This window comes from Strix uralensis, chromosome 1, assembly GCF_047716275.1.
Source record: "Strix uralensis isolate ZFMK-TIS-50842 chromosome 1, bStrUra1, whole genome shotgun sequence".
NCBI classification, from domain to species: domain Eukaryota; kingdom Metazoa; phylum Chordata; class Aves; order Strigiformes; family Strigidae; genus Strix; species Strix uralensis.
This window is the reverse complement of record NC_133972.1, coordinates 119492418-119518805: the sequence shown is the minus strand read 5'-3', so window position 1 is coordinate 119518805 and position 26388 is coordinate 119492418. Positions and strand designations below refer to the sequence as shown.

The 26388-nt window shown below is 37.9% G+C and overlaps 1 protein-coding gene across 4 annotated transcripts in view; it reads right to left on the bottom strand.

The window, feature by feature from the left end:
- Nucleotides 1–26388, bottom strand: part of LAMA1 (laminin subunit alpha 1) — a 101739-nt gene that overhangs the window by 35327 nt on the left and 40024 nt on the right. For all 4 annotated transcript variants that reach the window (XR_012630127.1, XR_012630126.1, XR_012630129.1 and 1 more), the window contains exons 11-32: nt 23956–24096; nt 22861–23034; nt 21185–21286; nt 20228–20439; nt 18826–18937; nt 17817–17927; nt 16910–17037; nt 16233–16319; nt 15769–15980; nt 15175–15281; nt 14008–14188; nt 12566–12702; nt 9675–9911; nt 7098–7241; nt 6551–6730; nt 5748–5933; nt 4775–4902; nt 3618–3738; nt 3342–3479; nt 1538–1659; nt 549–635; nt 110–303 (exon numbers count right to left, since the gene is read on the bottom strand). Coding sequence is in view for 1 of the 4 variants with exons in the window: in XM_074878581.1 (XP_074734682.1) it covers nt 110–303; nt 549–635; nt 1538–1659; nt 3342–3479; nt 3618–3738; nt 4775–4902; nt 5748–5933; nt 6551–6730; nt 7098–7241; nt 9675–9911; nt 12566–12702; nt 14008–14188; nt 15175–15281; nt 15769–15980; nt 16233–16319; nt 16910–17037; nt 17817–17927; nt 18826–18937; nt 20228–20439; nt 21185–21286; nt 22861–23034; nt 23956–24096 (3241 nt within the window). In the remaining 3 variants the exon portion in view is untranslated. The remainder of the gene's footprint in view (nt 1–109; nt 304–548; nt 636–1537; nt 1660–3341; nt 3480–3617; nt 3739–4774; nt 4903–5747; nt 5934–6550; nt 6731–7097; nt 7242–9674; nt 9912–12565; nt 12703–14007; nt 14189–15174; nt 15282–15768; nt 15981–16232; nt 16320–16909; nt 17038–17816; nt 17928–18825; nt 18938–20227; nt 20440–21184; nt 21287–22860; nt 23035–23955; nt 24097–26388) is intronic.

The window sequence follows — 26388 nt, the reverse complement described above, 5'->3', positions numbered from 1 at the left end:
AACAGGGCCTGACATAATAAAAATATTCAATGAATAATCATGTGTACATAAATATCACTGGAACAGACCAAAGCCCATTAGAAAAGTAAACAATTTAAAAACCACCTACAAACACACTCGTCTTCCACAAGAAGATGTCTCGGTTCACACTCTTCACAGAGCTGTCCTGTCACACCTTGCTTACAGAAGCACTGGCCAGTTGCACGATCACAATTAACATGAACAGAGCCGCTTGGATTGCACAGACATGGATGGCAGCTGCCACCAGGAAGCTGAGGGTCACCATAATAGCCAAGGGAGCAACTACACAGGGAGGAATGGGACACTGACCATCAGAGGATATTCATCATGAAATCAGACGTTATATTTATCTTTGAGAATCACCGATAGGTTTTTAATTAATAGCTTAACAGTAAAAGTCCTTGAGCACTCATTCATATATTTATTTATGAACACTCAATAAGTTATTCCAAGTACAAATGTGACTCACATTAACCAAACTGTCCTTGGGAGTTGGGGATAAATGGGGACCATCATGTGCAACTCACCTTTCACAGTACTGTCCTTCATATCCTGGGAGACAAGCATCACAGTGGTAATCCTGAACACCTTTCAGGACACAAGTGGGACTAAAACTGGAGGAAGGATAAACAAATACCTGCTAGCACATAAATGGAAGATCATACAAAGACAGAAAACATCTTCAGCCACAGGTTAAATATTGTAAGCAACAGCATCCTCTGCTCAATCTGATGAAGTGCTCTAGAATTTGTACTTTAAATTATTAACTTCTTAAAAAGTTTGCTTTCCCAATGCGTCTCCGCTACTGTATAACATGCTAAAGCACCTCATGGCTTTCCTTTTAAAAGATAAGACAATGAAAAATGGATGCTGCATGATATGGCTATAGTATATATCTAACTGAGACTTGCAAGAGAACATCAGATTTCCTGGGCTCTTATTCTGATTCAATTATCCAAAAGCAGACAACAAATACGCTTTTCAAGCTTCTGGAGAAAAAACAGCCTGCACAGCATTTTGATTTTCAAAATACAAAGTTAACTGTTCCTCTACCAAACAAACAGATGTATAAATTTCAAACAAAAGTACTTGTCCTTCCCCTAGGATTGATCTCATAAAAAATTACTGCATTGACTGAAGATTGCCTGAATCCTGTAAATACAAAAGTACTGCTTTTCAAATGAAGAGAGACCCACATTTGAAACTAAAACATGTCAGAGCAACTTACTCCATTATCTATAAAACATTCCAAGCGGCTGATCTACTATTAGAGAAAAAAATCAACTTATCAGTTAATCTTTATTTTAAAACCTCACAGAGTTACCACTAGCTGTGAACAACTCAGGATGTAAGTGCCATTTACTAAAATAGGTAGCTTTCAAATGTCTAAAAATTAAGGACATGCAATGATAACTAACTCCTGTTGTCATAGTGTGGGGGGAGGAGGAGGTGGGACATACAGCACAAGAAATCTGGAATGCTAAAATATACATTGGATTTAGTAAGTTCTGGTTACCTAACCGGGTTGGCTCTGGGACAGGCACAGAGAGAGCAGTCCTTGACAGATCCAATTACTTTCCCATAGTAGCCTGGGGCACAAGCACTGCAATAATCACCAACTGTGTTATCTCTGCAGTTCTGATACATAAAAAGGAATTCAGACAGTTTAAAACAACAACAAACAACAAGAGGAACTTTATCTTCCCCCCAATCAATAAATGTATACAGTTTCCAACAATCATCTCTAAATGTCACAACCCATTAGTCAGCATTCTCTTAGTGGAGGAACCTTTTATGCAAAAATAAGCAGAATGCCAGCATATTTTCTCTTACGTGAATGTCCCCTCAGGAAGGTTGACCTAATTTCTGTTCTAAACTTCCATTAAGGTTTATATATTTCTGCTTCTATTAATCCAATCCAGGCCAGGAAATCACAGTGCAAAGCAAAAAATCCTCAAAGAAAAAAAGAAGCAACTGATGGAAAAATTAAACAGGATACCTGGATGAAAAATATAAGTTTCGATGTTTCAGCAAATGCATTTGAGTGCTACAAACCAAGGACCATGCACACTTGAAATTCAGACACTGCAATTAATTTGTCAACAGTACTGATCAACAGCCAGTAAACACATTAAAGCACTAAATGGGTATTATAATTTAACTAACTAGTCCCCTAAGAGAATAAAATGAAGTTTCTCCTTTTTTTCCCCCCCTTTGTCCTGTTTTTTGATTCATATTCTTGTGAGTGTTTAGAGGTTAGCTGAAGACACTAAGCAGTAGCAATGCTGCCTCCTATTGTATGGGAGCATAAGTCAGAGGTGAAAACCATCCCTTTTGCCTACACTACTCAGCCAAAAATGTCTAAGTAGTAATCTCAATACGTAGGTGACTTGTCACCCCTGCAACAAGAAGCTGAGAGGAAAAATTACTAGTGTTCACTAGTGTGAAAGGCATATGTGTTTTGGCCTTGTACAAATGAGAACCACAGTTCCTACTCATGATACACACACTTTAGGACAAACCTGAAAGAATGGTTTACAAAAGCCTGAAGGACTACAGAAACTCACTTTAAAAACTGACTTCAAGAATTAATTCAGCAGAAGTTGACTTTGAACTAACCAACTCACCATTGGAAAAACAAAGTAACTGAAAAAACTTTAGGAAAGAATATTGAGCCATAACAGAGATCAGACTTAATGTTCCTTATTTGGTTAGCTGAGGATTTGCAGTTCACAGGGCTGTGAGCCCACAAGAGAGAGGCATGTGTTAGTCAGATGTGGTGCCTCTTTGCAACCTTTGGGATAAAATGAGAGAAGTGAGCAATTTAACTTAGCTGAGGCATATCCTTACACTACTTTAGTCTCTAGGAGTTAAAAAAGCCTCACTTAAAGCTGCCCAGAGGTTCTCTTCCTGAGAGACAAAGAGTCTGACTTTAACCTAGTCTTTGGTGTGGTATGACTTACTGCTTCCTTTACTTTTTTTGTGTGTGACTTAGCAGACCTTGGCCAGACCAAAGACAGAAGCCCAAAAAGTCCCACAGAAAAACAGATAAACTGAACTGAAACATGCATTACTTTTAAAGTAAAATTAAAGCTAAAATAATTAATAATTTTGAAGATGTTAGTGCCTAAAAAGCTTGGTAATTTTACTCAATGTACCCTACAGGAAACACTACTCAGATTTTCCATTTGTCAGAGTTAGAGAAATTATACTTTATCCAAATAGTACAGTCATATACTTCTCCCAGAAACTCCTTCCACAGGTTACTGCTATTGTATGCTCAGGTGAAACCAATAGAAAAATGTATAAATTGAACATACCAAGCACTTTCCAGTTTCAGGATCACAGGTTTCACTGTGGTTGTTGCACTGACATGGCACACAAGGTGCTATCAGAGTGTGAGGCTCTTTTACACTGAGTTCTGTATGCTTTCCCCTGTAGTATCCTGGAGCACAGCTCTATTCGTAAGGGGTGTAAAATAAAAAAATACATGATCACAGTTATCAACAATTACAAGCACTTTTAAAAGCTGTTTAAGTAATTTTTTTTTATTATCTCACTATTAGACACACAAAAAGGATCCAAGGATTCTGTACCTGACAGGACAATCCAGCATAACCAGCAGGACATCTACATTGCTCTACAAGATGAGCTCTAGCTCTGCCTAGATGCATTTCTTCAAACTTCACCGCCATTTCCATTGAGATATTTGCAATTCTACAAGATATATGCAGAAAAGAGCATGACATCTAGAGAAGTCCTAGTACCAAAACTGAGATCCAAACATTTTTATACTTCAAGGTCAGGGCTACCATACATAATCTCCCACGATCCCCTTTTCCCCATGCAAATATCTTAATAAAATCTGAAGATTCTTTCCTCATTTATGGGATTTCAGGATCTACAAAAAAACAAATCAGAAGTACTTCAAAGTAATATAGGTTGGTTCTCATTGGTCTGCAAAACTTGACAAACTCACTATGCAAGGGTATGTATTTCTGCCTCAGAAACACTAGACAAATACATCTGTTTTGTCCCACAGACTTTTGGACAGAACTAACAAAAAGATAGTTGAGGGCCTGTGAATCAAAAATAACCCCAAATCTGGATGTGGAGCCACACTTCTTCACAGCTGTGAAGACGTACAGGTATTGGGTCTTCATTGGATGCATCTCTGCTTGTCTTGCTAGTTTCCAAACTGACAGATGCAATGACCACATCCCATCTCCTCCCTCTTATCAGTAACCTAGTTCTGTTCAAAATGGCAGTAAAATGCTACCACTCTGACATGGGAGTATTTTACTACCACTGCCCAGAGTGCGTAAAGCTACAGAAAAGACCTATTGCTACAAACCCAAGAACTCAGGGGACCATGTGTTTCAATTCAAAAAACAACCCAAAATTTCAATATCCATAAAAATAAGATGAGAAAAAATAATTTAGAAAACATCTAACTGTATCACCCATCCTGCAGAACACTGCCTCAGCTTGTAAGGCTCTATGTTTTTTATGGGCTTTTCTATCAAAGTAAGCAGCAAAGACATTTAGTGTTTCACAGAAAGAATTAAAGAGGGATTCCATTAAAGACCATAAATGTTTTCTTATCAGAGGAAGAACAAAAATCATAAATAGAAAATTGGAAGTTTCTCTAATTTGAGTTACATCTTTACTGTATAGCTCAGTTGGGACTACTTCTAGGTTAAATTACAGGAAGTGCAATATAATAAGTAAATGCAAGCAGAGATTGCTTTACCTGCTTTGTTGTAATCCTTGGCCATAAGCTGCCTTGATAAGGATGTATTCAACATTGCTTAGCACAGACATGAAGTCAGAACGTAAGACAGGCTCATCAGAGACAGAGTTAAAATACTTCCAAGAATCCTAGGGAAACATAACATACATTATTAAACCCGAGTGTTCAAGCTCACTTCAGGGTAATGCTTTGTTCATTCCTTCAGAAAAGCAGTCACAATGACTATGTCTAATCAATATGTCCCAGAAAATCCAAAATGTTGCTCCATGTTAGAACAGGACATGGTTTTATATAATCTCTTCTTTCCTTCTCTGCACCCAACTTCCATGATCAGTTTCTACAGGAATGCAGTCCAGGCCTGTATGGCACAGCTTTTTCTGGCTAGATCTGGAGATCCCAGACAGCCAAAAGACCAGGACTTCACAGCACTCATTTTTTGTGCAGTTAGAAACAGCTGCTGTAACTGTATCCTGCCTCTTATCAAGAGACTTCACCTCAGACCCAGTCAGCAGAGTCCCAGAGACCAAATGAGGTCATCGCTATCTCCTCTGAAGTTGTCCAGTGGGCACTACTGCAACTTACTACTCCTATGTTAAGATTCACATCCCATATGATGATGCTCCTGGGCTCTGAGTGTAACATACAGACTACAAAATTATGCAACTGCCTGAGAGTGACAATACCTGACTGTCTGTCATTTATCACTGAAATCTGAGTCTGTGTTGAAAAGCTTGCCACAGCCACACCTTTAGCACTTTCAAAGGAGGAAACAATGTCGAAATGTTATTTGCTGCTATAGCACGAAGTTCCCAGCCATTTTTTCCCTAAAATAGGTGCATTTTAACCCAAGTACTCTATTTACTCAGCCTATTTGAAATCAGATATGCATTTTTCAAAGTATTTTATTAAATATACAGAGTTTTTCTGTAAAAGTTCATAGAAGAAATATTTCCACACCAATGGTTTAGCTTACCTCCTTCATTTCTACTTCCTTGTCAGTTCTTACTCCATTTTCTGGAGAAGGGCTGTCTACATAGATGACCAACTTGCTGGTGTGACCTCCTTTCATTAGAATCTGTGGCTCAAAATTTGAGGTTCCAAAGCCATCCAAAGCATAAAAAGCAACAGTATATCTCAGCTTCCCTCCATAGGCCATGAGCTGTTTGGATAAAAAATTACTACTTTTATTTATTCCAAGGTTAGAGCTACTAGCTGAAAATATTTTAACATCATCGGAAGACTTGAAAACTCTCAGTTCTTTGAAGAATTGGCAATAAAACATGAAAATTGACTGAAACTCAGCAGTTTTTGCAGCAAGGTTAAATGCATATTTCTAAAAAGCAGTCTCAGTTTCTTCTCTTAGGCCCTTTCAAGGTGTGCACTCAATTTTCATTTAATTCCTAAGCAATAGAGATTCCATGATCTATATACTGAATCTAGCGTCAAGGTTGAAAACTCTTTCAAGGTTTCTGAAGTAAAATTGAATACATCATTCTTTCCCCTCCGTACAACCTCTGAAGAGTAACACGGTAATTAAAAATGGGTGTTACCAATTTGCAGGGTCAAGAAAAATCTCATTAGGAAAGGGTAATGTAAACATATTGTTTGTGCTTGCTATAAGTAAGTTTAGTCACTGAATATTTATAATATTATGACCTACAAGAACAGAACTAACACAGAAAAATGTTACCAAGATAAAGCGGCTATTATAAAGGACTGACTATTAGACAATAAATAAATTATCTACAAACCATTCTAAGTATTTAATGATCTTACCTGGTCCCCCTGAAACTGTTCTGGTAACCTCCAGTAAAAAGTTTCTGTATTTAAGTGTTTTCTGACTATGGCAGCATCCAGTAAAACATCAGGATATTGTGAAAATACTCCTTCCACTGTTCCAGTCAGGTTACTTTGAGCTACTACATGCAGAATAGACTGATCTGGAGTTAAGGTTATCTGCAACACAAATTTCAAAAGATTCATTCAACAAAAATATTCTATCTCAGTGTAATATACTGTTAAACAGTTTTAGCTGCTTTGAGATAGTCAGTGGTCCATCTTAGAGTAATAAATGCCCAAACCAGAAAATTGGGAAACATGTTTGATTAAAAAGCAAAGAGTGAAACAAAAAGGTTTCAGAAATAAGACTATGACCACTTATCATTTGTTTCCTTTTTTTGTTCTACCATATGCCACTGCCTCCATAAACTAGCCAATTACACTCGACCTGATCATGAAATGTATGCAACCTTAGGCCCACCAGTAGTGTGGTACCTAACATGAGGGTAACACCAAATCATGGCTGTATATTTATGTCACTTACAGGAATTGTCACATGATCTTCTAGTTCTGAACAAGATGTGGACATCCCAAAACAGAAGCATGGAATACAACCTAGTGCATTGTTAGCAGACAGAGCAAAAGTTCCAGGTTTACACTCACTGCAATGTAGACCAAATACATTTTCCTGAAGGAAAAAAAAACAAAACAAAACAAAACATAATAGCACACTCATGTTACTTTGCTAGCTGAATGAAAGATGGTTCTTTCTGGAAGAAGAACTAGTTGCTATGTAAACTACATAACAGGAAGTCAATTATTGCATCTATTCTGTTTTATTATGCAATACGTTATTTTTTTCATTATTTTTCATTGTTGGGTTGGGGGTTTTTTTAAAACAAAAAGGGGGAACATTCAAGCTAAACTCATGTATTTGAATTTCTAGCAAAAATTAGCAGCTATACCTTTCCTTTCAAGATAGAAAAAAACCTCCCCCCCAATCTGGAAAATGGGCTCTCAAAGCCAAAGTATGAATAGGAATCAGGGGACCTATTCCCAAGTGCCTGTTTTTGCACACAGTTCCCAACTGGTAAGTCCAACTCGAAGAAACACCCAAAACTACAGTCAGTACCTCCTGGCACCTTTAACCAGAAGATTGGAGGGAGACTTATGAATGCATACATTTGTTGTCTTGAAGTAAATTCTTTTCTGTCACTCAGTCTTTCAAGAACAGATTCCCACCTTTACAGAAAAATCTATACTACTAAATCTCTGTATTCAATGTTTCCTTTTTTAAACAAGAATGTCAATTCAGACTTCACTATTAGCAATATATGTGAGTTATTCTTAAGCACTGCCTTTGGTTATAGCATAGGCAACAAATTTGAACTTGCAACATAACCACATTTAAAAAGAGTTGAGATTCTCCAATTTGTATTTATTGGTTTCTTCCTATTATCATCATTTGGATTTTCAGAAGAGCAGGCTGTATCATCTGAATCAATGTGTGGTTCTGAAATCTAATGAAACCATGTGTGTATGAACAGAAAACTCTGTATCTCATTTTTTCTATTTGTATAATGAGGATAAGAATGTAACAGTTTTTTCACTGGAGTTTTCTAACATTTAATTAGCTTTTTAAAATGCTTTCACATCTAGTATGGAAGAAGCTGTAGAAGTGCTGTCTATCTATCTCTACAAGGAGAATGAAATAATTCATTGCCAAAACAGCATGTAGGGAATTTATGCTTTTAATTTAAGAAAAAAAGCCTTTTTATCAGACTGTCTGCTCGGAAAGTTCAAGATGATATCAATTAATGTGACCTGCACTCAGAAGTGCAACTCTTGCAGCAAAGTATTCCTGGACTCTATGAAGGAATAGTTTTCCCTGGCTTGAGGTAGAAACATTTTCTCTGAATTGCTCATTGCATCAGAATACTTTTATCTATTACAGTTGGTTCTTCTCCAATGTTCTATGTCTAATGAGAAAAAAAAAGAAACTTTTAAATAGCAACTAAGAAATAATGCATGAGTTATGAACTATTATTATTGGAACTACTTGCAAGGCAAAATGTAACTAGCAAAAAGTAAGTGGGATAAAACACGTAAAACCTGTAGCATTAAAAATGGTTCATACAGCATCGTTCTTGGTATCAGAAGACATTTACTTCATACAGAGAAATACAGTGACACTGAAGTCACTAGCTCTATTCTTATATATTTAACAAGATTTTAAAAAATTTTGTCCCAGAACTCATGGCCAGAGCTTTGTCCTATTCAAAAGAAGGCAGACAGAAATCTAGGAGTAAAAGAAAAAGCAAGACGAATCCATCCTCATCCATTTCTACCTTAGAATATTAATCCACAGAAATGAAGACTCTGAATGTACCACAAGAATGCTGTCGTTACAGAAATTCACTTAATACAGAATAAAGACATGGATCCTACATTAGGCAAATGCAATCTATTTGAATTTAGGTCTGCAATAAGACCATATTCACAAAATATGCCAAATCCCATATAAGACTAGAGATACACCATTTCTTTTTCTATCAGATCTACAGTGGCTGTTTTGTAAACTTAGCAAGGATTCAGCATTAGTCAGCTGGAAATTACTTTTTGTGATCAGGCATACAATGGGTCTTGATCCTGACTTTTTAACACACATACATCAAATTCCATGAATTCTGTCTAAAAGAGAACTACAGTACTGTGCCACAATAATTTTATGGCCACAAACGGGAAATAAAATTACATGGCTATGTAAAACAAAACAAAGGTAGGTAGGAGAGACAAACTGTCTAGTATTACCACAGGAATTTCTGAGAACAGAAATAACTATGCCATGTTGGTAATGTTGCTATCTCTTCTGCTGACAGCTGTGTTGTGTCTGTCCAAAGTGGGGAACATCATCTCACAGTTTTTAACCCTGCTGACTAATAATAAGACCTGTTTATTGCCGGCACAGAAAATCCTTTAAGGGTGATTTAGGTGTACTCCGAAATGTCTCAAAGAGAGGATGCAGATTGCCTTTTGAAGTCCTATACCTTCAATGACTTTTATGCAATAAATGTCCAGAAAACCCCAGTGCTGCCCCAAAAGGGTCTGAATACTTCAGTACCTTGCAGGTACAGATGCCAGTTTCTTCTTCACAACCACAAAGTCCATCAGTGTCATCGCACATCTCCGCTTTGGTTCCACTCAAATCACAGTCACAGGCAACACAGTCTGGGTAGTCCCTGTAGCCTAATGCACACCTGGAACAGTCTTGTCCTCCAAACTCAATTTTGCACTGGCATTGGCCTGTCAATACATCACACTGGAGATGGGTTGAACCAGTGTTGCTACAGTTGCAAGCCTTAGATGAAAAGAAGTGTTCATAAATAGCAGATCTTTAAAGACAAATTTTGTTACGACAGAAACAGCACAGTAAATTTAGAGCAGCCCTTAAAACTTAATTTTTGTCAACAATTACTATATGATAATAAAAGGGAAGAACTTCCACACAGAAATTGAGTTGTTTGGTTTGTATTTGAACAAAGAACTGTATTTCCAGTAAACAGTGGATGCCAAATAGTAAGAAGCTTTGTCGATTCCCAAATCTGGGTTGGGAATCACAGGAGTTGAAGGAACCTGTTCCAGGAAAAAAAATCCAAAATACTTTATTTAAAATACTATGTATTGAGTGCAGCAAATAAAATAATTTTATATAAATGTTGGATGAAAGAAATCTGTAAGTACAATAATTTTATGACAGAAAGAAAAATCTTAATAGTGACATTATTTTAAGATTTCAAGAAGCACTAATAGAGTCTACACCTTGCTCAAGCTTCATTTACTATTTGATGAGGAATGAAGAATCTCATTGCATCCAAAGGCAGGAAGCTCAGCATGCACTGCAGCTCAGTACCAAAGGAATCCGGTTCCCTGGTGTACCAAAGGAATCCTGTTCCCAGGCAGAGCCCATCCTTCATTATGCAATCAATAATATGAACCTGTTATTACAAATAATGCAAAGTGGATGTACTTAATTTGTCATTCTTTTTTGAAGCAGACCGGATCTAATCTTTAGTCTTAATTTCATATCTGTGGTTACTTAACAAGTCCAGTTTTGCTCTGTGGTTATTTCTAACAGTGTGGGCAAAAAGTACATTCTATCTATCATCACCTGACTGTGAGCATTTTCCTTGCATCTTTTTTCCTCATCATCTCTCTTTGAGATGAAAAGCCTTACCTTGTAAAGCACTCTACACAAAGACCCATAAAATCTATTAGCATCACTATGTATACTTTAGCATTTTTCACAAGTTTGCTGCTCACCATTAGTACTCTTTGTATTAGTTTTTACTCTAGTAGCAAGCACTAGGTACTACACTGTCCAGTCTAATACACTTCATGACCAAGCATGTTGACAGTTTTGGCCCCCAGATACCATTAAAGGTCTACAGCTCTGAACATCAAATCCTATTTTAAGAATCATAACAACAGAAATAATTTACATGTACTTCAATCTCTATCACGTGATAAAGAAAAATAAGGACTCTGAGGTACAATTAACTGTGCTGCAGCACACTTGAGAAGTGTTATAAGCAAAACATGACTACACACAGCTCTGCTCCATCACTGCAGCCAGAAATGGATGCTGAATACCAAGAAAACTGCAAGAAACAGAGCCAGATGAAGTATCACACTAATGCAGTCTGTGTTGCAAAAACAGACTGGCTGGGTTTCTGATAGCATCTCCCCCATTTCCTCCATGTAGGGAGCATGCAAGAGCCTTTCCAGGGTTTGCCAGTAGACATTGCACCAGATCTCAACCTGACATGGCTGACTATTCAGCAGAGGGGAGCCTTCATCGGGATTATTAGGTATTGTTTGTTGCATCAAGAAAGTAACTAAAATACCTTAGAGTAATTCATGTTAATTATTGTGATGCTGTAAGCAAAAGGAATGCTAAACGACTTAGCAAAAGTGAGCAGTTACATATTTAATTAAACTTGATCGTTAGCAAGTGCTGTGAAATCACCCTACAAAATGAACACTTCAAGGCAAACGCACAGGGACCAGCACATTGTATTTGCAGAACATTAGGTCAGAATGACAGTGGCTGGTAGCTGACAAAGCGGTGGTTTAAAGACCGGCTGCTAAGTAAGTTGCTATAAATCACTAAGATGGAAAACTCTGAAGGATATTATAGGACTATTTTATCATTCTTACTCTAAAAAATTAAAGGGAGAAAAAGAAAACAATCTGGCTGATACTTGTACTTGTCAAGTGTTTACTGCAGATAATGACAGACCTTGTCAAGTTGATCATATTTGTGGTTTCTCCATTGAAATTACCCATTACATTCATGTAATTCTGTGGTTTTTAAAAATCTCAATATTTATAAAATAAAAATTGGCCCAATGCCATAACTGTCAGGCATTTTCTGCATGAACCTAATTGTGTAAATAGTTGCTACTCCTTGGATCCACACTGAGTTGGCATTTTACTGCTTAATCATAAATATTAAGCTGAGATAATGGGAGTTACCATTTTTTCATTCATTAAATACCTTATACCATTTTATTTCTAAATATCCTGAAAAAAAGCATGCAGTGACTTTCAAGATAAGCTAGATTTCATTTTCTTAAAACCATAATATAATCACTTCTTGATTAGCACAGAAACTATGTTCCTTGTTGCCAATTGTTGCTATAAATCTGGTTTAGTATTGCTATTTAAGCAATTAAAAGTTAGAATACAACTTCAAAATTTTAATATGATCTATACACCTATCCAGAATAGGCACTCTGATCAGTATTTTCAAAGATAACTTTCTTAGAAAGTTCCTCAATAAACACTTTACAGTTTGACTTTTTTTAATTTTTTTTTTTAATGTGATCCTGTTGCACTAACACTTTGAGACAGAGAACAAAGATGAGGTTCTTAGAACAAGAGTCCAATTCTAACACTAGTATAAGGCAAATTGCTTTTAACAGCCATGGCTTTTTGACCAGCCTACCATACCTTGCAGCCAAGTTTAGGAGAAAGTCCCCAGTGATTTTCTTCACAGAGTTCACATTTTGCTCCCCGAGTGTGAGGGGGACAAATGCATTGGCCAGACTCAGCATTACAGTTGTTCTGAGTATGAGCACAGTCACAGGCTGGAAGAGAAATAGGACTGAATGATTAACTTTACCCTTGTTTTAGCTACAGAGAAGACACTCCAAGATCACTGATAGTTTGTCTTTTCTTAATTATGCAGTACATTCCACTAATAACTCCTTGCCATCTCTAATCACTGAGAAACAAATTATGACCACAGTGACATTTTTATTGAAAGCCCATTATTGCTTCTTGACATAGCCCGTTTGGTGGTTTAAAAAGCAGTGCTGCATTTCCTCAGGAGAATCAACAAAGCCAAACAAAATTATTGTGGAGAAGAGTCAATTTGTAGGAAGAATTTCTATTATAGAGGATACAAAACTCATCAAGAGATATGATAATATTCTCAAGCAGGCGTAAGGATTCATCTCAGGAATTAGTACTTTTCTGAAATTACTTAGTGAATAATAGGGATGGATAACTATTTTTATAACTAACTGCTGAAGGAAGCACTTGTCTATTTAAGAAATTCAAGACTATTCTTGCTAAAAAGCAGAAGTTCAGAAAAGTGGTTTTATTAATTGTCTTAATAACATTAACAAAATGTTCGAGACTGAAATGGTTAAAGGTACCTAAGGGATCTTTGATTCTTAGTAAAGACACATCATATATGTTCCAAAAAATAACCCTATCACATAATCTCCCTGCAGATTTCATATTACCATATTATTTGAGGCATGAAAAAAATGTTTCTGTCAGGTTAGAGGAAAGGTAGGCACTCCTTTAGCTATACTGTGTTGAAAAGGGTATCTTATTAATATGATAAATTAGGGGTTTTGATGGCATGCTCTCTGTTTGGATTAACATTTTCCTCTGTATTATCACTAAAAATTGTACACACCCAGGTGGTGATGGGAAAATAGTCAATGACATCATATCAAAGTATAAAGTAAAAGAATTAAATGAAAAAACAAGGTAAAAATCTGTAAGAGTAGTTGCTCTTAACTTTTACAATTGCAGAAAAAATGAATTTTCTATTCTCTCTGAAGGACTGAAGCATTTTGTAAAAAAAAAAATAAAACAAAAAAACCAAAAGAGACAAAGGAGCTATTGAGGATGCAAGATTTTTCTCATGCAACCTTTATGAGTTGCTATTTCACAGTCACCACCTTTTACAAGGAACTACACAATAAGCAACCAAAGAAATGTTTTGCTCCCTAGCTTAATCAAAGTATTAGGAGACCATTCTACAGATTTTTCCATATAATCATCAAAACAAATGACCTTTGCCAGAGTTTAACACAAAATATATTGCTGAAAGAAATTCCAGACAAACTCTGAAAGGATCATGGATTAGAGCTTACGTGTGCAGCCACCATCCTGGAACGCATGAAAGCCACGAGCACAACGATCACACTTTTCTCCAGTCACTCCTGGTACACAGTGACACTGCCCCTGATGATTGCAGTCCTCAGAGACTGAGCCAAATTGACTACAGTTGCAGGGAATGCAGCCCAGCCCAGTAAGCAGGCCATAATAACCATTCTGTTGGATAGCAAGTAAATACATTTGAGCTATATTTCATACATTTTTGAAAACAATACAATGTACACACTTCATTTTTTCTTGTTTACTTTCCCTGCTGTTGGACCTGCATGAATACTGGTCAGCATGGTGTGACTGCTGTGGGAGGACTCTCTGGCCTTATCTCTTCACTGTTCCCAGCTATACACAAGTATGCATTTGGTTGAAAAAGTGAACACTGAAATGCTCTCGTGGTCCTCTAATCTCAGCAGTGAGACTTTATGTTTAAATTAAAATAACCTCAGACTGTAAAAGACTTCCATGAGGTGAGTGTGGGCTGTGCTGATCAGGCAGAGATTTCTGTGAATGTGAATGAAAGACCAGAACAGAGCAGGTCAGCGACCTACAGTACATGTGGACTGAAAGGCACTCAGCTGGGCTGGCACAAGGGCAGTAACTGGGCACAGATGTCCTGCTCTGGTCTTTGAGGCAGTTCTACACTCAGCAAAGGCTGGAAACTGTTGTTTTGTATCACCAGTGAATATCTACTTGTTCTTATAACAGGCCTGTCTTTTAGCTGAATCCCTTTTTGGCGTTCAGCCATGATGTATTTATTATCACCAACCACATTCTTCAGTTATTTCCACTCAGGCTTCATTTTGCAGAAGCACAGCGCTAAGGTCCCCTTCAGGTCTGTCAGCAGTATTCGGTTTGTTTTTTTGGTAAGCCAACATGACTGTCCGCTGTCAGTGAGCGCAGCACTAGCCTGAACAGCCCTATACATAAGGATGCAGAATCAACCACACAGCTTCACATCTGCAAGGAGCACACACAGAGCAATTTGCAACCGCAAAAGCTTTTGGTCTCTGCCCCAGCAACAGGTCCCCTCTTCCCTGAATGTATTTGCTGCTATTCTCTGTATCTGTTTTAATCAATATCTATAGATAAACACGAAGACCAAGATACATGAAAATGTAGATATTAGGAACAGGTAAATATTTGCTCACCAAACACTTATCACATCTTTCTCCAATCACATTTGATTTGCAGTGACAGAAGCCTGTCTCATGATGACAAGTACTTGAAAGGGAACCATTCACATGGCACGCACAGGCTTATGTTTAGACAAAAAGAAACCAAATTTAAAAAATTTATTAACGTCTATCTATATGCATTCATTATTATACAGAATTCCAAATTCAGTACATAACATGTGTTCCACCTGTTTATATCCCATAGATGTTAATATACTACAGTAATACCTGTACTACACATTTGGGATAAAAGATTTAAAAAACTACCTCTGAATAGATAATCCGAGAAGTTTGTTTCTTCCAGCCCTATATGTAACATTCAGAAGTAGTCAATGTCTACAGCAGATCACTGGAGGGACAGTGTTAAGCAAGCCAACAAGTTTCAGGAATATGAAGTGTCAGACCCTAGCATAATACATTCCTTCCTGAGGCTAACCCAACCCCATAGTTTTCAACTCGCACTTGCCAACTCACAACTTGAAGATTAACTCTTTCAGTAAAGGTGCATATCTTGCTATCCATTCTGCTACATGTACATCACAAATTCTGAGAGTAATAACAGCTTACCACGACAGCTTTTCTTAATCACTGCATCCCCGTAATACCCATCAGCACACTTTTCGCAGTGGTGACCTGCTGTGTTCCCCAGACATTTCAGGCATTGTCCTGTGAAGGTATCACAGTAGCCATCTTCCTGAGGGTTTACATTGCCATTGCATTCACAAGGAGCACACGATTGTCCAGGCATGAGTGGATTTCCATAGTAACCATTAGCACACCTGCACCAGAGATTAAAAACTTTATCAGCTGGAATGCAGCCATGTCAAACACTCTCCCCACCCAAGGGAGTATTTCCTATTAATTTTTTATCTAAAGTATCTCTGTATTACAAGCAAAGACAAAAAATGGGAAGGAAAATTTTATTAGCAATGTTCTGTACATGTGGTATGAAAAATTCGAGGCAGGTAGGATGATGAACAGTTAGGGATGGCAATGATATAGATATTTTTACCCAAAGCTAGTGTACATACCTTTCACACTGAGAACCAGTGTAGCCTGGAAGACAGTTGTCACAGACAATTCCACCTCCTTCACTCAGCTGGCAAGTAGGACTGAAACTATCAACAATATTTACGGCAGTCAGTATCAATACACAGAATCACAAGGCTTCTACAAACATCCAATATCCATTCTTCAAGTCCATGCACCTATCTACAGAACCATGCAATTGCTGATTTTTCTAGATTAACATCAATGCTTTAAATAGTACAACATGTCAAAATAGTTATCATTTTCAAAACTCTTCTTGAGGTTTTTTTCTTTTAGAGGAAAGGAAGATTTTAAAACTTCCTAAAAACCTGGCCCTCTTTCTAGCAAATCTGTCCAATTTCTGTACTGAGCTCCTTTTTTTCACATGCAACACTTCTGTCCTGTTGTTTTCTGAAACAACATGAAAGGACAGAGCAATTTTACTAACAAGTTCAAGGATATGTTGAAGTATTACTTTCAACCTTCACATACAAATTGCACCAGTTCACTCAGCCTGTCTTAGCTTAGTCTATGCATTTGTCTATCTGGAAAAACACTCAAATGAAGAGGGAGAAAAAAAGTCCTTCTCTCTCTCCTTCAGATTTCGTGACATTTTTTCTTTATCTCACTTCCTGATTTTGCTGAAGATGCAAAAGAAAATGTCACGTAAGCAGCTTACTTGTTTGCAGCAGAACTCAGAGGACATGCACAGGGCTGGCAGTCCTCAGTAGTTCCTTGGGATGGACTTCCATAGAAGCCAGGCAAGCACCGATCACAGAAAGGTCCTGTCGTGTTGTGTTGACAAGCCTGTGAGACATGGAAAAAATCTTTTCATACTCTTGAAGGTTTTTCAGCCCCTAAGTGATCCCTGCAGGAGTCTGCATGCAGTATAACATTCAGGGAGACAGCCATGAAGAACACAGTAGAACTCTGAAAACAAGTGGTTTTTTTCCTGAGTTGTAACAACAAATCCTAATTGTTTCTTTCTTACATTTTAGAATTTACTTTACAGCATGAAACCAGCCACATTACTTATACATGAACTTAAACATATTTTGCATATTGCACACATTTGCAGTAACAAATTCTTATATATTTCTTACTGGTGTTTAGACATTTTATTTCTGTGAGCTTTAAATTTCAGAAGAGATCTGAGAGCTGAATTCTCTCTTCAGAAGGTAATGTGTAATTTCCACTGATGTTAGCCAAGGAAGATGCACATATATCTGAAAACAGATATTCACCCAAAACACTGCTTAATTTTGTTCCTTTCAGGAAAAGTTTTATTGTCACCTGCAGCAAGCAAAGTTAAGATTTTTATCAGGCAGTATATGGTGACATTTTAATTTTAGTTCTGATTATTCCCCACTTGAAGTGATAAAGTGAAACAAACCCATTATTGGAGAACACTTTAATAGAGCCCCCTGAACATATTCTGAAGCAAACAATGAAAAGCAAGAAAAATAAACACTTGGTGCCTATAGCTTGAAATTTACATACACTGTAAACTTGTCTCCCACAGCCAATATGCTCTCTTAATTCCTAAATAGATGCTTAAAACACAAACACTTTGAAGGATGACTTACAAAGCAAACACCATGAATATCACACTCGGCTGCATGCCCATTGCATTTGCAGGGTTGACAAATACCTCCAAAGAGTATTCCATCCACACGGTAGTACCCAGGGAGACAGGACTGAAAAGAAACAGGGGGGAAAAAGCAGTAGCATTATGTATGTTAAAAGTACACATCAAAACAATTTCAAAGAGCCCTCTTCCGACCACCCACCATCCGACTCATTCACACTGTAGTAACTGAATGCTCTTTCAACTCTATTGATGTCACTGCAGCTCTTTTCTGGTGGTTGTTTTTTACTTGCACTGGATACAGGGGATAAGAATTAACTCCATAAAACACTGATTCAGCCCTTTGTCCCCTGGAGGCACATAAGTTAAGTTTTGTGCAGTTGAATATGTGAAGTTCTTTATTGTGGGACAATAAAAAACAGATGTTCTATCTCCTCTGCAGAATCATTAGCAATGCTATGGCACAAGGCTTCATACTGAAATGATTTGTCAAAATAATTCCTGCTATTCTGCAGATGGTGCTCTGCCTCCCTAATCTTCTATTCACACATATATAAGACACCACCTTGTGCAACACATTTGGCCCTTGTGGGATCTTCCAAAGGCTAGCATTCCTCCTGCTAAGATTCCTTATTGCCTCCATAAACTTAATGACATAAAACAGAAATAAACTGTACACAGTTCAGATCCAGGAAAAGTGCTATGAGTAAGGTAAGCTCAAAACAGCTTCACAGAGCTTTTACAGCTGCTCCCTCTGCAACACTGATGTTCTAAAGTGTATCATCATCTTTTAGTGCCATCAAATAGAATTCAAGAAATAAGTGTAAAATTCCATTTAGCATATCTGGAAGAAAGTATCGACAGCATTGTGTACAGTAGAGTAGACATCATTTCACCACAGAACATGTACTTTTATGGCAGTATAATTAAAGGCAGACTGCCTTTAAAACCTAGATCCTTTCAGATAGGAGATAATTTTGCATCCATAAAACACAGAAAGAGGTTACCTCACAGGATATTCCTGTGTAACCTTGAGGACATTCACAGAATTCCACATCTGGTGCTGAAGAAAGATCTATAACATTTGCACCTGCAGTATCCAAGGTCACAGAGTCCAACCTAGGATCAAGCATGAAAACATCCCATCATTTGTTTCCCCAAACTTGAGTTTGAACCAGGATAGTTTGCTTCTAGGGGAGTAACACTGCTGAGTACTGCTCCCCAGCAGTGACAGCTGAGGAACAGGCACAAATCTCTGCTGTAAAAAAACTACGATCATAGTTTCATCACTGCATTTGCAGTTCTGGGAGTAGATGTGCCCTCCTCCTGTTATCATTATTGTTACTACCATTGTCTCTTCTGTGAAGAGGTTTAAACAAAACCTTCCCCCTCCATCATGGTATTAGAGGTACATCAGTGGGGCAGTCTTCTCTTGCTGTCCTGAAATAAGATAGCTTTACCGCACTGTGTGCACATATTGCAGGTGGGTAAGTAGTGAGAAACAGCACCAGTTCATTGGTGCTGCACACTACAGAACAGAGCAAAACTCTAAGCAGAGACAATCTTCTCAGTCACAGGTAAAATGATTTAAATAAATCTTCGCAAACTTTCCAGAAAGATGAACAAACTATCCCTAAATGGACATAAATATCACCATTCTTCAAGGGCACAAAAGGGCACAAAGCAAATTTGGTATCAAGTCCAATGTTATTGACGCTATCAAATGAAATCAAATGAAACTCTATCAAATTAGGGAATGAGGAAGAAAGGTTATTGGTGAGACTAAGGGAATTAAGTAAATAAACAGTGAAGCACTGGAACTGATTCCCTTGAGAATGATAAGACTTTATTCCCATGTGTCTTGGAGAACAGGTAAAACAGAGATCCGTAAGGTCTAATGCAGATACTGCTAATGCTGACTTGAGACTATGGAATGACCAGTTAATCCATTGCAGCCTGATTTTCCTATTAAGCACTCCCTCAGAGATGAGCGTCAGAAACATCTAACAAACAGACATTAAAAGAAATTACAGCCAACGTCTTTACTGGTAGGTTTTCAATAGTCAGTGATGGATTAACTTGCCACATACCAAAATAAGCATACTGTTTAGAGTTTCGGAGGTATTTCCCTCTAACAAAGCAGCCATTGTAATAAGGCTTTTATGTAGTATTCCTTTAAAGCAGGAAACAATTTTTCTGCTATCAGATATCTTTAAAACAACCAAATGCCCTTTTCCACATGAATGTATTTTGGAGACAAGACCGGTCTTGAGAAAACTCAATCAAAAATGTTTTTTTCTAGAAATTATTAACATAAAACTTTAGGGATACTGCCACTATGAATAGTGTTTCATATTCACAAAAATAATAGCAGTATATAGATTAACTTGAATATTTTTTCTCCCTCACCTGTACACAGCTTTTTTGGCAATGTTGTAGTTGGCCCTGATCAGAAGATGGGTCACGTTTACCAGAACAGTCATCAACCTTTCCCGGTCTATAGCTTTCTTTGTATTGAAGTCTATGAAATTCTCTGATACAAATCTCACTGCATTAGAGTACTCCTCATAGGGCTGTAATGTTGTGCCCGCTGCTCTTGTACTCAAAATCTGCCCATTACCCTGAAATTGAAAGACAGAGAAAACATCTTCCATATTTGCATGCAAATTTTATTAAGCAATTACTTAATTAAGCAAAGTGTCAGATATACATCCAGATAACACAGAAAAGAGGCAATCAAACTAGATTTCTTGCACTAGAAAAAAGGTAAGTAAGAGGTCTGCGTTTTCTGTGGCTTCAGGAAGACTATGATCCCATTCTTTTTGGGTTCAGAGACTTCAGAAATACTTGGGTTTTCTTTTGGAAAAATAATTAAATTTCAAAAATCAAACTCCTCTACAAAACAGAATCTCCTTTCTCCTTTGTTCTATTGCTAAGTATGTATTACAAATTAAACCTTTTTTGGAGGTGCCTGGATTCAGTATAGAGCCTTACTTTTTAACTGCAACATAAATCTAGAAAAGCAAGAACACTCATCTGTTTCATAAATACAAGTCCTTTCAGCTTATTGTAGTTTTGATTGTAAACAGAGCATTGTACATTTGATAATGACCACCTCACCTGTTTACACATAGGTTAAAATTTAGGTATTTATAAATTAAAACTAGTATAGTATAGCTAGAATTTCAGACAAATGGATCCGAAAATCAGAGAAATGAGTTAGTAACAAAATCTTGGTAGTGACTTTTAAGGGACTTAAAATTGACAAAACTACTACTATAGAAATATTATTTTATTTTCCTTTTTTTAACCCCTTTGTAGATTCCTAATAATGTCTGAACAGTAACAAGCTGAAAAAAAATCCACCTGAATGATGACATCCACACTAGATACTATATCACTGTCCACACTCTCCATTGGAATGTCGTAAGATACTGTATACTTCAAGTCTCCACCAAAAGCTGTGAGCTGAAATTAACAAAAAGCAAAGTCTTAACAACACGATAACCTCCAACCAACACAAAGAAGTGATATGGCACAGTACAATGTCCAAATTATAGGTGTACATGGTTTACAAATACCACTTTCCATGGAAAATTTAACATGCACAGGGACAAACACTGGTTTGTTGCTGTGCAGGTGGGGAAAGCTATCTGAATGCTCTACAGAGGATTCAGAGAAGTGCCCTCATTCATTGAAACACCTACAGGACCTCCAACAAACTGCAGAGGTTTACGCTACTGTCTTAGCCAAGGGGCACAGCACGTTGGAGTTATTCATATTCCACCTTACAGGCTTCTTAGCCAACAGCTGTTGCTGCCTACTTCAAAGTAAGTTAAAGAGTAGTACCAACAGTTAGACATATTAAATAAGAGATCAGAATTTGAGCAAGTGTTGACCTGTGTAAAACTACTCCTAATGTTACACTTCTGAGACTCATTTTCATTTATTGTGTCACCATACTAAGAAACAGGGCTGCATGGGCAAAGAGACTTAAAATAATTAAAGATGAGGCTGTAAGGTTCTCTCTACTCAGCACTGGTGAGGCCACAGCTGGAGTTCTGAGTTGAGTTCTGGGCTTCCCAGTATAAGGGAGAGATGGACATCCTGGAAAGAGCCCAGCAAAGGACCACTAAGATGATTAAGAGCCTGGAGTATCTTTCATATGAGGAAAGACTAAGAGTACTGGGACTATTCAGCCTAGAGAAGGCTCACGGAGATCTCATCAGTATATACGAACACCTGAAGAGAGGGTGCAAAGAGGACAGAGCCAGGCTTTTTTCAATGGTGCCCAGTGACAGGACCAGAGGCAATAGGCACAAAGTGAAACACAGGAGGTTCCCTCTGAACATCAGGGAACACTTTTCTACTGTGCGGATGTCCGAACGCTGGCACAGGTTGCCCAGGGAGGTTGTGAGGTCTCCATCCTTGGAGTTGCTCAGAAACAGCTCTGGACATGGTGCTGAGCAACCTAACCTGCTCTAAGTGACCCTGATTGAGCAGGGAGGTTGGGCAAGATGACCTCCAGAGGTCCCTTCCAACCTCAACTATTCCATGATTCTGCTGAAAAAAAGGGAGACTCAGAGCTTTAGATAGTAACCAAGGCAAAAATTAAAGACTAGTTTGTTGGAAACTAACGTGAAATGGGAGATTGCCAAGAGGCAGGCAAGAGAAATTCAATGGTCCTGTCTACTGTATCGGACAAGGTGTGAAGGGTGTAAGCTTTGGGATAGGAGCCAAGAGTATGGGGAATGTGAGCATATAAATTAGTAACAGTCAGGAGAATAAAAAAAGAGAGATTATATTGTGTCAAAGACAGGCAGAGAAAGAAGCAGGGAGATGAATGAGATCAAAGAGTAAGAAGAGGGTACTGGGAATGTCTGGCCAGGAACACTGACTTGAAGAGGAGAGATAGATTGGGAAGTCTGATAATACTGGGGTTTATGTGTCATTTTTAATTAGAGAAACTATATATTAAAGCAGTTATGTTATGATTAAAATAGAGAACTACGAAGGAGTTTTGATTCTAGTTGAAAACTTACTTTATTTCCTAGATATGTCTCAGGTGCTGACCAGTAATAAGTATGTTTCAGTACTTTCACAGCCTCAGTGTTGTTAATACTTATTTGACGGGGTCCATCAAATGGGCTTCTCTGAGGTTGCACACTCCTGGCATTATACAGATCAGTAACAAGCCATCCAGTCATGTCTGATATCTGCAAAAAAGAAGAGTATTATTAATGGAGTCAGGCTTCGTGTCACTGACACTTAACACCTCCCTAGACATTCATTCAAACTGATGGATCTGTAACACTTTCATTAGCCCAGTCTGACATCCAATACACGTAAATATGCCACTTCAGCCTAGGATTGTCTCTACCTCTCTATTAGATGGGAACAAAAATATAATGAGTGTGATTTTCATCCTCCCAATAAAATTATTATTATACCTATGTAATTCCCTGAGATAGAATTACAGAACTTCAACAGCTTTGAGGTCTGTTGTCCCCATTTATAGATAGGGTTGAGCGAACTGGAGGGAAGCTAAATCCAGAGTTCCCAGAAGAGGGAGCAATATGAGAAAACTTTGTTCTCTCTGAAAGAGTTTTATACAAGCATCTTAGAATTTCAGTCAACTTGATGTGTTTTTATTGGCACACAAAACACGGGACTAAAGCGTAACTAGCTCCGCAAAGATACCGCTAAGTCAATAAATGTCTATTCAGAAGACAGTGATATTTACAACCACTCTGCTTTCTAAGAAAGAGTATTGGCATTATTGCCACAGGTCACTCTAGCCTTGCTCAACAGGTGTCAGAGCAAGGAAACAGGTTTGGCTTCATCTCTTCAACATGCAAAGAAACTTAACAGCACAAGGTCAGAAAAAAAATGCATTTTTCCAGTGCATTATCACAGCACCCACTACCCAGTGCTTCTGATATTACTGCAAGTCAGTGGGGCCAAAGCCTGCACTGGGATGACACACTGACACACTCAGAGCTGCTGAGTGACACTGAAAATCCATTCCACTGTAAGAAAACACATGCCAGAAGTTGCAGTTAACTTGGGTGTATGTCAAAGAGAAATATGGTACATTTTGCAGCTGCCAGAGGAAAGAATATTAGGTCATGAAATACCTGACTGATGGGCCATGTTAGGCTGTCACAGACATCAGAAACCCCAAAGCAGAAACACTCTGTGCAGCCCTGGGGATTTCTTTCTTGCAAATTGTAGAATCCTGGTTTACAGAGATCACAGTTTTCACCTTCTACATTTTCCTGTCAATAACATATAACATTTGTTTCACATCAGCATTATTATGGTAACAAATACAGTGGATTAGGTGGGATGTAGGCATAACAGCTTTCGGAAGGTTATAAAAGAAAACAGATTTCAGCACAGCAGGATTATTGAATAAGACTCAGAGCTTAAAACTAAAACTGATTAGAAAAATTCATCAGAATTTGCCAGTTCATCAAAACCTAAACATGCCTTGGCAAGGGCTCTATTGCAGTGAAATTTCAGGACACAGGCAGGGTTTGAAAAGCTTCTGCCAGCCTGCTTCTCTCATAGCTTGAATCTGTAGATTGCTCTGGAGAAAAGTTCCCATATTTACTGAATCCAGATGGTCTGCATACAGCACAGATCACCTTTAAGGCCAGGCTCCTGCAGTTACCACAGCCAGCTTCAAGACAAATGTTCCTTAGCCATCTATTAATATTTACACTGTGATCCTCACCACTGCTGCCCCTCTTCCTGGAGGAACACCACACACACTTAACGCTTGCTGGCAGCTCTTCTTCCTAATATGCTCTGGCTAAGGTCCAGAAACTCCTACTCCAAAAGTAGAGGTGCTCCACTCCCCTTTAGCTCCTTTTACTGGCCTACTGCCTTCTTATCATGGAAATTGGGTAGTTCAGAGCATACTGCTACATACCTCTTTTAATGTAGAATTTACAGCAGGGGTGCGTGTTGGAAAATCCAAACCAGTGCACCCATTTTTTTTCTTGTAAAATTTACAGACAATATGTAGTTATTTATTCAAAAAGATTAGACAATTTTTGCTGACCAGTAGATAAAATATTCGGTAAATGCCCACAAAGCTGTGTAAATAGTAGATCTCTGTGGGTATTTCTACACAGTAAGATACAGAACATTTCCTGCTGCCAGGGACAAGATTCTGATCATGCCCTAGCTTCCTATCAGGACAAGACCTGGACACATGTAACTCCCTCATCCCAACCTTTGGTTTCCACTATGGGAAAACTCCACTACAAAGGCAAAGAGAACTTTATGAGGTGCTCTGTAAAGTTCCCTGATATATATGGTTAGGACATCAGGACAACTGCAGGACATACAGTGAAGCATACCTGTCTTGCTATTTTGAGGAAGCCTGTATGAGCTCTGCATTGCAACCTGAAATGCAAAGCCCGTGGATCAAATTTTGCTTTCAGAAGCAGTTACCAGGGAAACTTCACTTCAACCAAAAGAGTCACTGCAGTTTCCAGACCTACATCAGATTTGGTCCCATGAAGCAAATTTCAGGCTTACCAAAGAGAAATCTGAGACCTTTGGTGGCAACACTACCAACTGTCTCTTCTTCCAGACTAGTGTTTGGCATGTGAAGTTCACATAAGCCCTCTCTAAACAGGTAGGTTATGTGCTTTTGTAAGCAAAGTACAAACTGTTATTGCAAACCATATGAAAAACTTATGATCCCAGCTCTGATTCAAAGGCTGAGGATGAGTGCTTTCTATTTGCTAATAACCAAACTTGGGAAAAATCTCAGGCAAAGGGCCTCCTGAGATAATGAGATTTTAAAATCTTTGATTTTTACAGAAATAGTATTTGTATGATCTTTTCAGCTTTAATAAAAAAGCTGTCTCAGTCTTCAGAATGCACTTAGATCACACATTTCACTTTGTAACATTATCAGAAAGAAATTATTATTTATTTTTTAATGAAAAATAAAATCTTACCCAATGACTAGACCTCAAGAGCTCTGTTTCACAAAAGATGAAATATGATGAAATTCAGAGTATAAAAAGGAATAGCTTGCACTGCTGTGTTCACAGAGACTACACAGGCTTAGAAATCCCGCCTCCTTCATTTGATATTTGGAGCACACAGCTTTTCTCCTTCCTTCCTTTCACCTCTATAGGTGGGCTGCTGGCTGGTGACACTCTCAATGATCTGGCTTAAAAATTCTGTTTGCCAGGCTCATGCCCACAACAGCACTAAAAGGGGACAGTTTCTCATGCAGTTTATACTAAAATTTTCACCAGTTAGCTGCATTGGCTGATATAGTGTTACTCTAGCTCAAAATCAGGCAAAATGGTTGTATCTCTTTTTTTGTATTTTAATTGGCCATTGGAGCTATTTCTTTCTTCCAGACTCTGGTTATTTATATGTTTGATATTTTGGATCAGATAAATTATGCAATAGGACTAAGAAGTTTCAGAAAAATTGTCAAAAAACCACTTTTTTTTTGGCTCCTGTTCACTGTCATACTTTGCCACAAAGTACCATAAACCACTAGCTAACATCTGGTTCAGAAAATTAAGTGTAAC